Source organism: Amphiura filiformis, chromosome 8 (assembly GCF_039555335.1).
Source record: "Amphiura filiformis chromosome 8, Afil_fr2py, whole genome shotgun sequence".
In the NCBI taxonomy this organism is placed as follows: domain Eukaryota; kingdom Metazoa; phylum Echinodermata; class Ophiuroidea; order Amphilepidida; family Amphiuridae; genus Amphiura; species Amphiura filiformis.
In genome coordinates, this window is record NC_092635.1 from 25870277 (window position 1) to 25882357 (window position 12081).

General features: G+C 37.4%; 1 protein-coding gene across 1 annotated transcript in view; it reads left to right on the plus strand.

Moving 5' to 3' along the window:
• The window catches only part of LOC140158860 (dynein axonemal heavy chain 3-like), a 115888-nt gene that overhangs the window by 100465 nt on the left and 3342 nt on the right, over positions 1 to 12081 (plus strand). Inside the window, exons 75-81 of the mRNA XM_072182115.1 lie at positions 716 to 976; positions 1905 to 1997; positions 3083 to 3091; positions 7044 to 7142; positions 8265 to 8447; positions 9855 to 9947; positions 11420 to 11593. Of these exons, the coding sequence (XP_072038216.1) occupies positions 716 to 976; positions 1905 to 1997; positions 3083 to 3091; positions 7044 to 7142; positions 8265 to 8447; positions 9855 to 9947; positions 11420 to 11593 (912 nt within the window). The remainder of the gene's footprint in view (positions 1 to 715; positions 977 to 1904; positions 1998 to 3082; positions 3092 to 7043; positions 7143 to 8264; positions 8448 to 9854; positions 9948 to 11419; positions 11594 to 12081) is intronic.

Genomic DNA, 12081 nt, shown 5'->3' on the forward strand with positions numbered 1-12081 from the left:
ACTATAATCCATTTGGCTTCATTGAGACAGTAGCGTTAGTGTGTGATACACGCACAATCAAATGTGGTGTAGCTAAAGGGTGCCAGTCACTTGGCGCTTCATGGCACACTACAGATGCATCGCCTTTTTTTTATTTGCGTGTATCACACACGGATGCTATTGTCTTAAGAAAGCCAAATGGACTATCAGGGGGGAATGGGAAAACAATAAACATAATTATAACAATGTGTTTTTCTACATTGACCAATCCTCATTAGTTATTCTCATTTATTATTTCGAATGAATATATGTGACCCGCTCTGACAAAACCAGGAACAAGTCGCATTCTTGACAATACATGACTTGAATAAAAATGTAAGCACTAGACAGTAAGCTTTAAAATCATACCAAAATGATATAAGTAGCATCAATACTTTTCAAGATATGAATAATTTTATAAATGATACCTTGATATTTTACCAAATTGCTATTCTGAGTAATGGGCCAATTAGTTTCCTGCCTTACACAGGATAGGATTGAATAGGGATTATCATAGTTCAATTGTTAATTATTGATTAAATAAACCTCTTTTTAATAAGTACTTTCAAGGATTTGAAAGTCCATTTAGTCCCACAGTCAAATACCACGAAATTAAGAATTCCAAAATTTGATTTTTTTTTAAGCTGGTCACATAATATGAAACGTCATTTAAATAACATAATTCTTTTATTTCTAGATGTTCCTAAATGATTACGAAACAGTACCATTAGAAGCCATAACATACCTGACGGGTCAGTGCAACTACGGTGGGCGTGTCACAGATGAGAGAGATAGACGACTCATCATGAGTCTACTCGGCAAATTCTACAACAACCAGATCTTGGATGAAGATAATTATAGCTTCTCAGAGAGTGGCAACTATCGCTGTCCAAAATCAGGGCCATATGAAAGCTACACTGAGTATATAAGAAGTCTACCTCTGATACCAAACCCTGAGGTAAGGGAATGTTTGTTCTTTCTATTTTAGGGCAGATTGTTGCAACATGTAACATAAACTACCCAAAATCCAGTTACTCCTTCATGTAATTATACACATAATTTAGGGTTAGGATTAGCTTAGGTTTTTTTACATAAAATATTACATGAAGGATCAACCCAAAATTTTGGTGTAGGTTTTTGCGGTCCTGGAGGGTAGGCCTACTTACTTGTTACCAAGTAATGGCAACATTTAGCTCTTTTATTGCATTTTATTTTCTAAAAATAGAGCCATGCTATTTTGGTCAATTTTTTTCAAAACAGACCCATGTCTAATGATTTTCTGTAAAAGAACTATACCTCCCTGTGCAGGGATTTTGGGCGGCACGTCCTGGTATACTTACTTCAACACGGAAGTAGCATCAGAAAATCACCAAAATTGATTGGTTGAATATGTTTTGATAGTCTTAAATTGATCACTGTTTTGTAAAAATCCTCCTGAAAAGGTCTTATTATAAGAGAATAGTGCTATGTCCAAGGCATAATACTTAAATAAGTGTCACTGAATGTGAACCATAATGACATCAAAGACATAACACTCAGCAAACCACTATCACAGACATGTGTAACACCTTTGCTTTCTATGAAAGGTACCAATCATCATTTGGGTTCAGTCTTTACTGGGAAACAGCATTACACATGAAACCATCCTCTCACATTTGAATTATTTGGTCAAACGTCATGTTCATGTTAAATGTCGGGCTCCCAAATAGCCATTTTCTGTCTCCAGATTGGGCCTTTTATTGCTATGCATTGCCACTATAGCAAATTGAAATGAAAATATTGCAGTCTTCTTTGATCAGATAAGTTCCAAAAGTATTCACATTTTACTCAAATGACTTTTAACACTTTCAAATTCTGGCATTCGTAATATTGTTTAATATTTGCAGGTATTTGCCCTTCATGAGAATGCTGATATCACAAAGGATCAGGCAGAAACTCAAGGATTATTTGATGGTATACTCCTCACTCTGCCAAGACAGGTCAGTTTTATTCATCATTACATTAAGAGTAGGTAGTGAGTTGTCCCCTTTCAAGTGAATAGTTGTGATAAAATTTGATCAAATCTGCATTTATAGTTTTGCAAATTGGCGACTTACAGCCTGTTTTTTATTTTGAGGCACTAGTTCATTATCATAGAGAGTTCACCTGTTTGTATATCAAATTAGGGATTCAATCATGTTCAGGGACAGGCGATTTGCGCGGAAAAAAAAAGCAAATTGCGCGGAACTTTTTTTTTCAGTGCAAATCATGTATCCCTAAATTGCGCGGAATTGCGCGGAAAGAAAGTTCCGCGCAAATCGCCTGTCCCTGATCATGTTTCACCGTTGTTCATCACCGTTTAACAACTCGCGTCCCGCGTCGTCTGCGTGGTTTACTTCGCGAGGGCAGCTTTAGCTGCCCAAGCGAAGTAACCCACGCAGACGCGCCGGCCGCGAGCTGTTAAACGGTGATGAACAACGGTGAAACATGATTGAATCCCTTTCAACAACGAAAAGAAGCTAAATATCGTATAATTCACGATTATTTTACGAGGAATGTCAGTTAATCATTGCCACTCAGCCTTACAAAAACTTCGATGATTTCTCTTTTGATATCAGCAATAAAACTACATAATAAAACAGCAATGTTTAGCCGCTACCTGAAAAATACTGAATTCAACTTGTAAGCTGGCATACGCACAAAGGTTCCAGGCATGACGAATTTTACGCGCTCTCGCATAACGCGTAGTCTCGCTCGCGTTCGCGTATACGCTACAGTAAAAGTGTGGGTTCATCACAGTTTAACAACGGTTGGCTCCTGTACAAAGGTATAGGAAGAGTTGTTGAATATTGCTGTGAACCACTGATTGGCCCATATGGTTGTCTTTTATAGTGCACAGGTGCCTATATAAGTTCTTGATCTGTGTCACTTCTCATGGGCTATTGTTAAACTTAAGCATTTTATTTAAAAAAACATGCAAAGAATATAATGAAGAATATAAAAACTAAGATTTTTAATGCATTTTTAAACATGTTTATTATTCCTTTTCATGATTGTATTGATTTCCGGACTTCATCCGACACAGAATGCTGAGGTATGTGCAATGTTGTGATTGTAATTTTCCAATAAATAGAATAATTGGACTAACTTCCAAACCTTGCCATGAATTTTTTGTGGCTAATCGTCTTCATGATCTAGCCCATATGACAAACCCTTTGTCTTAGATACTTGATGCTTGACTATGTGCACAACTTGAGTCTATCCTTCATGTAAGGGAGGACAGTTTTTATGGTCTACTTAGCTCAGCAATGCTTTGCTGTCTTCGATAATGGTTCATGTACGCTAGAGCGTTCGATAGGAACAAGCAAACAGTATACAAGTTTGCTGATATCTATCGGAGCGTTCAGCAGAGCAGCAGGATTATAAACTCGGTCGACGGTAAAACCATAATCAATTTCCTTTGTGTTCAGTAAGTACATAATGACACACTCATCAACTACTCAAGTGGTCATTAAATAAGCATGTCTGGGGTCGTTAGAAAGTCAATAATGTGTGTAAGTTTATGTTTACATAAAGTGGTGTAATTAGGTTTCAAGGGGTTGTTAATTCATGAATGGTCGTAAAATTGATTCGATCGATATTTTGGTCAACCGGTGGTATCGGAGCGTAATGTACAATTGAGCGGAGCAAAGCATTGCTGAGCTCAGTAGACCATAAAAACTGTCCTCCCTAAGCATAAACTAAATTAGCCTACTGTCAAGACTTCATTGAGGGATTACACAGCTTTATTCTGTAAGCTGTATAATTTGAATGAACATAGCGGGACAAGCGTCTGTGTACAAAGCGTGACGAACGCTGCGTACAACCCTGCGAAGAGGCTGTGGAAGTGAATCCAGTTAAATCTGATTGGCTGGTATTTCCAATAATGTCTTTTGATTGGTTTGATCTGATTTGATCAGTATTTCTGCCCGTACCACATTTTGTATGTTGAAATGAAATTGTTTCTAAATTTAGTTTTGATGTGGCAATTAATCTTTCTGCACTTCCAAAGGTAGGTGACAAATTTGATCAAACAGAATCTTCACATTGATGAGAATGCATTCTGTTATATATAATATGTAGTATTCTTAGTCAGTGGGAGTGGCCATTACGTAGACACATAATCTGATTGGACAGTCGCATGATTTTGGGTGTCGTCTATTAGGCTGTAGACGACCCCACATCATCATGAGTATTGATAACATGTAACACGCTCATAGAGGTGCACGTATGTATCGCGTTGTATACGTAGATGCAGTGCGGAATACTCGCACGCGCTAGCAGTACGCGCAACAAAAGATGTAAAGTTATAAACAAGTTTCGCTCATTTTAGAAAAAGAGGAGTTTTGATGATGGTAACTTAATTTTTGCTTTAAAAAATAGTTTACAGTTATTAAAATAATATTTAACTGACTAAGAATGAAAATAAACGATGGGAATTTTTATTTTGACTATCCTCTACCTATGATAGACGACAGGCAGATCCAATATTTTTATCATAGTCTGCGCCGGTATCCACTACTCAAAATATTGGACCTGCCTGTCGTCTATCACACGGTAGAGGATAGTCAAAATAAAAATTCCTATCGTTTATTCTCTAATTAATGTGCATTATGATCTTGTGCATCAATGTTATGTCTTAACCACTGCTAACTGTCAATGTCAAATTCCTAACTCTGCCTTCTGACTAACCACTAACTCAAATGTAATATCACATAATTTGTACATAATATATAAATCATGTGTGTAACCATTGTTTTCGCTCACACTATACGTGGCGTTCATCAGACAAAAGAATTTGTTTGTACATACATAATGAATTTCTTAAAGCAAAACCAAAAACATACTATTTATATAATGGTTTCACTCTTTTTGGTTGAATAACATCATTTGAATATTGATTGATGATCATTCCACTTTATTCAACTTAGATGTATTGAATCCACAGAGGATGTAACTTTTGTAACTAATTTTGATGTAAGGTCCTCTTTAGATCCACATCAGCAAAATATGCACTAGGCTCCAGTGGATAAGAAATAACGGATGATCACCAGTCAATATAAAAATGTAAAAAATCATGCAAAATCAGCCTTTCAGCCCCACCAGTAAATTTTAATTGCTGGATCAACAAGCTCTCACACTAAATTTCTCATTACGCCTCATTCACACTAAAGTATGAAGTCAAGCTGAAATCAGCTGCTACTCGCAAGGGCAAACTTCATATAAATAATCAAATTCTGGGGAGGTACTCAAGTTGGTTTGGACAGATTATGATAATCTTAAAAGCGGATCTATTACTAGGCTCTTTACAAATATTCAAAACAAAATCAAGAGCCATGCAGCACATCCCTGTTTAAGTCATTTGAATCATGCACATTGATGCTGTGAAGTTCATAGACTAATTCCAATCAGACGTCTACACTTCGCATGTACTATCATGCTTCGTAGTGACGACTGATTATCTTACAGCCCAAATCATGACGGCCTTCTGAAAACTTTTCAATGCGACTTTGGTTATGCGCCGTAGCGCGACTGACTAGCGGCGCCCGTGTACCGCGCCGCTATGACAAGATCGCGCTCTGAACTTCTAAAAACAACAAACTCGGTCAAAAGGTCAATTTGGACACAACTGCGCACGCTCTATGCCACAGGAATCCTGTTGCAAAATCCGTCACTTTTTTTCCACGTAGTTTTCTCAGTCGTCAATCCAGACGGTTGACGACTGAGGGCAGCAGTCTATGAAGTTCATACTTTAAGTTGGACAAAGCTTACTGTATAGGCCTACCTCACAAGTCTGTAGCAAGATCAAAACTTGCTAACAAGATTTGAGGTGGCCAAAATGTAATGCATAAAAATTGGCATCATCATAATGATATCAAAAAGACATATTAATAATTGGCTCAAAAGGGTGGTTGGACAGTTGCAACAACCCTCACCTCAGCACTCCCCCCTTGCTACAGCCCTGGGGTGTGTTTCACTAAACTTTTAACACATCATGAAGTTACGTCCACTCTTTACTCGTATTAACTTTGTGATATTTTCCTGTTTCAAATCCCTATTACTTATGATGTGCATCAATCTTGAATCTCCTAAGTGAAATGGAGGTAACTTATGATCAATTAAGAGACTTACGATGTGTTACTATGTTAGTGAAACACACCCCTGGCATCTTGCATATTAACCTACCCACAATGCACCTCTTCTCTACTAACCCATGCACTCTGTAACTCCCAGCTCTGGAACTTACCTGCTGATGTTTTCCTTCAACTGCTACATACATATGAACTGCATCATGGGAAGGTATTTGTAATATTGTAAAACATAGTTATAGAGGGTAGTATTAAAAGGTTATTATTTTTGAAAGGTTCAAGGTAAAAGCTTATCATAAAAACAGTTTGCATTTATTATTTGGTTGATATTTTTTTTCATTTCATTATGAAATTTATTATTATTATTCATTATTATTTCATTAATTTACAATTATTTGACTCAACAATAACTTAATCATTAAATACTAGCTAGCTTGTAAGTAAATAATACAAGCAAAAGTAGTTTTAATATTCTAGTATTGCTTGCTAAGGGACCAATTAAAATGGGGCAAATTTCAAACAATAACTTTTTAAAGAAACTCGGGAAATAGGCTGACATTTTATCACAAAATTAGGTCTATTTGTAACCAATTGCATTAAAAAAATTTCAATATTTTCCCAATTTGCATGTTAGCTCAAGCAGCATAGTATTTTGTAAAATTTTATGGCAGGTAAATAACATCTCTTGCTGCACCTCTCACTGCACACCCATAATGCATTGCACTCCATTGTCCCGCAAAGTCTATTTTGTACAACTTTACGAGTAAACCACCTATTTAGTGTGGCAATAACTTACACCATACTAATGCATAACTGTATACTAAGGCTTGAATTGCAATCCTCTAGGTATGATACAATTTTGTATAGTCCATTCACACCAAAATACTGAATCAGCATCAACTGAATTTTGTACCATAGGCTGCAGGAGGAGGTCGTACATCACAACAGATCATTGAAGACTTGGCAGGGGACATCTTGTCGAAAATTCCACCAACCTTTAGTCTTGAAGAAGTCAAGGTAATATAGCCATATCAGGGATATAAGTTTTCAGGCTTTTTTGTAGTCCAGATTTACGCAATTTCTTTTATTTTCAGCCCATTTTAGGGCCGTGAGAGGGTGAGGCCATCAATCTGGTCAAGCACCTTTTATAAGCTTGAAGAAATTCATCAGGTTTGTGTGATACAATTAACAGAATGTTCTTCTTGTCAAAACCAATTAATTTTACTGACCTGACAGTTTCGGCCATCTTGGTCGAAGGCCATCATCAGAGTGATGGTACTTGATCCTTCCTTCTGGTTGATTGGTCACCAACAGGGTAAGAAACATATTTTCTTGTAGATTAACCCTAACCCAACCAGAGCTCACTAAAGCTCGCTATTAAAACCACTGATCATGCATGCATTCCACGTGACTTGGTGACGCAATCAGCCCAAATCGTATATACTCAGGGAATCGCTGGATGAGCCAGCGTAACCCCCGTGGCTAGAGGCTGGTGATCTTCTGCGTGGCATGTGAGGGGTCCGAGGTTCGAATCCTGGGGGTATAAAGTGACTACTTTGTTCATCTTCTCTCCTTTTTTGTTTCTTCTTTCCCTTCCGATAGCAAAAAAACCATGGGCACGGTTAGGGATAGTGTACATGTTTTTCGTAGATTTAGGTCTTGTTAATTACATGAGATATAACAAGTATTGATGAAAAGCCTAGGTAACCTAGTCTACACATTAAGAAAGAATTTCCATTGAAGTTGTACTCTATAGTTTCATCAGTACTAAATAGGCAGGACTCATAACAGCGCAAATTAATACCGAACAGTGCAGGTGTAGAAGGTATCAAATGAGTGTGATGAACTAACATACCGAAAGTTGTGCGCGCATAAGCCCAGTTTACTTTTGCTGTGAAGAAATCAAACCAAACAATTCCCACCAAGTTTGTGCTGATTAAACTATTATGTTTTTATACAAAGAAGTTTACCAAAGTAAGTATAAATGCAGATGAGATCAAGCTTTTAATTCAAATCAGTATTTGGGAAAATACATTTTAACAATCATTTGGAAAGACAGGTTGAAGTCTGTTTATCAGAGAAGTAGTAGGGAACTGCTCTCATCATCCTGAAAAATCTCTCTGTTCCATCTTTTGACAGACTAAGTTTCCAGTGCGATATGAGGAGTCCATGAACACAGTACTTGTCCAGGAGTTGATCCGTTTTGGTCGTCTTATTGAAGTTGTGAGGAGTAGTCTCCAAGATGTACGCAAAGCTCTGAAAGGTCTGGTGGTGATGTCATCAGAGCTGGAGGATGTTTTTGACAGCATGATGGTGGGGAAGGTAAGGAGAAGGCAACATCCTGAGTATGCACATCACAAGTTTGAGATCGTAATTTTGTTCTTATACTTCTGTTGCAGTCGTATTATATTTCGCCTAATACTGTTGATGCTTTGATGGTTAATGTTTTTCTATGAGAAACGACAGCAAGGCGTGTAGCACAAGGCTTCGTTTTTGCCTCAGAATCGGCTATTCCAGTTAAAATCCATACACATGCTGTTGAAGCCATGATCTTAATTTTCCACATAGGGAGCATGAAATTCAATTAGGATTTACTGGATGGGTGATTCCATTTGAAATCTGCACCCCTGTGTGGGGGATTAAGGTGATGTCTTCCAAAGTGGGTGTATAGATAGGCTTAGAGAAAAAACACAATTTTTTGACCAAAAATGCGAGATGGCAACTTCAAAATGCGAGAAAAAGCTAGATTTATGCCCAAAAATTGGCGAAAATCAAAAAAGGTAAAAAATTGAGTGAGGGCAGTATTTCATTGACTCCATACCCTGAGTGATACCAAAACAAAGCATGGAAATTGCCGACCGGACTATCAAAAATACACACATTTTGTCCTCATAAATCGGCTTAAAAGGTCAATATACTGCAAGGTTTGAGTAGTAAATAAAGAATATTACTTGTGTTGTTGCTTGAATGTGCCAGAAAATGGAACGTTTTTGTATATTCAGGCTGGAAAATCAGGTCAAACTTAAGCTTTTTTAGTTGCAATGGTTGTTGAATTCTGCAACCTTTCGCCACAGAAATAGATTTTCGTGGTAGAAATGAATCTTTTAAAAGTGAGAAAAGCACTAAAAAGCGAGATTCACAGCGAGAAAAACGAGATTGCATTTTCTCTCTAAGCCTATGTATAGATTTCAACTGGAATAACCTAATACCTGGCTGTGGATAGGGTAGTGGCTGTGTGGATAGGGTAGTGGCTGTGGCTCCTACTAGAGCTAATGCCAATGTCAGCTATATTTCAAAATCAATTCAAAAATACCATACTTTGAAAAAAAGAAAACAGTTTACAGGCCAACATTTAGTTCACATCAGCGTAGGTTTTTCTTTTGGAAAATCAAAGCCAAGATTGTGCCTGAGTTGCACAAACCTACCAAACTATTGAGCACCTGCAATCTAGATGACCCATGTTAGAAACCTGGATAGGTAGCGGTTTCTTTCACAATAACATTTTCAGCCCAGTTCAGTCAGTGGCTTCAACATTTTGATGTACCCAAGTAGTACACTACTGTCTTTGGGTAAATAATTCAGTGCAAGCAATATATTACTGCAACCACTGGAAGGTGCTTTTATTTCACTAATTCCACAATACATAAAAATGATATTGTATTCAAAAGTGATTCAACCTAACATTCAACACAAAATTAAAACTTGTAAATAATGTTTGCTCATTAACAGGTTCCTGGCATGTGGGCTGCTAAGTCTTACCCATCTCTCAAACCACTTGGCAGTTACATCACAGATCTACTCGCCAGAATTCAATTCTTTAAAGTAAGTCCAGTCATATTTTGTTATTTCTCTAACCTTTTGTACATACTCATCATCATCCTCCGGCTGCGGAGCAGGCAACTACAAGTTTCCTCCAGCTACATCGGTCTTGAGCCATTACTGATAGTTGACCTTGACTCAGAATGCTGTCCGTATCCCCTAAAAGACACTGGATGTATTTCTGGGACATACAATGCATACTCTTTTATTGGCTCATCATCAGTATATATTGTACTATATATAATATTTGAGACACAAATGTGAAGAATATCATATGACATCACCATGACAGTGACATCATGTGACCATCAAGATCAGTAACATCAGTTTGACAAAGACAGAGTCATCATGTTGAAGGCTCTCAAAAATTTTCAATATCTCTGTCCAGCACATGTATGAAATATCTTTGAGAGTGGGTTTACAATAATGAATACATTAAACAAAGATGTAGTTTAAATATTTCTGTTACTCCAACAATTGTCAATGAAGAAAATGTATCTTCAGTGTATAAAATAATGTATTTGTAAGCATTCATTGACCTTTTTAGACCTGAGATGTTATCATTTGATGTCACACCAACTTGCAATGCGCAGTAACGATATTACTGAAATGATACGCGCATCTGCGTGACATCAATGACGACATCTTGGGTCTAACCGCAATGAATTGTGGGATTTGCCTAAAAGGTCAATTGATAAATCAGCCTCAGAGATGTCACATTTTAGAGCCTTACTCTAGCATTTTCAGAAGCTGCTAAAAAGTGAAATGTTGTGATGGAGAAATAGGAACAGCCCATTAGTCCAAAAGGTCATTAGTCCAAAAAAGGTTATTTTATATTAGGATTAGGGGTATGATACGGTTATAATTAGTATATGAAAGTGAAATAATTTTTACAAGGCAAAAAGCAGCTTTTCTAGGCATTGTGGACATGGTGCCTTCGGTTATGAAAGTTTCCTACTATAAAGACCTAACTTTTGAGATGGTTTGCATGTCTAAACGCGCACAATTAACAATGCGGCTCCCGGTTATAAAGCCGCGTTCAGCAAGTCATCATCACGACACTTGTAAACAACCCGTGCTCGAGTTTGATTGACAGATGACGTCAGACACGATAAATTCCCTTTATCTTTGTCTTTCATTATAGGGTAAGAATTATGGTTTGGGTTAGTGTTATGGTTAGGGTTAGTGTTAAGGATGGAATTGAGGTAAGTGTTAGGATTAGAGTTATTATTATTTAATATGTTTTGGGTTAGGGTTATATTTAGGGTTATGATTAGGGCTTATATGTTATAGGTTAGGGTGCAGGTTAGGGTTAGGGTTTATAACTACAAAGTTATTTGGTTTTCGGACTAACGACCATTTTGACTATCAACCGGTAACCGAGAAATATCAAATGAAGAACTACAGATCAAAGATATCAATAAAATTACTTCACTTTCATTTACTAATTGACTACTTGCTGTCCATTATCACAGGACTGGATTGAGACCGGCATGCCCAATGTGTTCTGGATCTCTGGTTTCTACTTCACACAGTCTTTCTTGACAGGATCTATGCAGAATTATGCACGCAAATACAAGATACCTATAGACCAGTTAGGTTTCCAGTATGAACTAACAGACCAGGAGACAAACATGCCTTCTAAACCGGTAAGATGATCTTGCTATAGAGTACACCACTGCTACAGTCTGTCCATTTAGAAGTACAAACCAAATCTGTGGCATCAGCGGTCGATGCTTTGCGTCACACGCGAACGTGACGCGACGCGTAAAGAGCGTGGTGCGCTAGGCAAGTACAAATCGCGCAGCAGTTGGCACCCCAAAGAAGCATTGCACTGAAATAATTATTCTCATACCTCCAGTTTCCGAGGTCTATTTATTTTGTAATTCTATATGGACAGACTGTTGATTCTAGACTTTCAGTTGAGTCATACTGCAGTGCAAATTGCACACCAAAACTTGTTGGAACCAAAGAGATAATTTCCAAATTGCCCTATGCCGTATTGCTTTGGTAAATCTGCCATTGGTTTGTCCAAAATTTGTCATGTATGGAGAATAAAAAAAGTACACCTCTGGTCTAGTCAATCCTCTTTGAGACAATCTCTTTGGTTGGGATACAAATTCCAAAATTAGAGAAC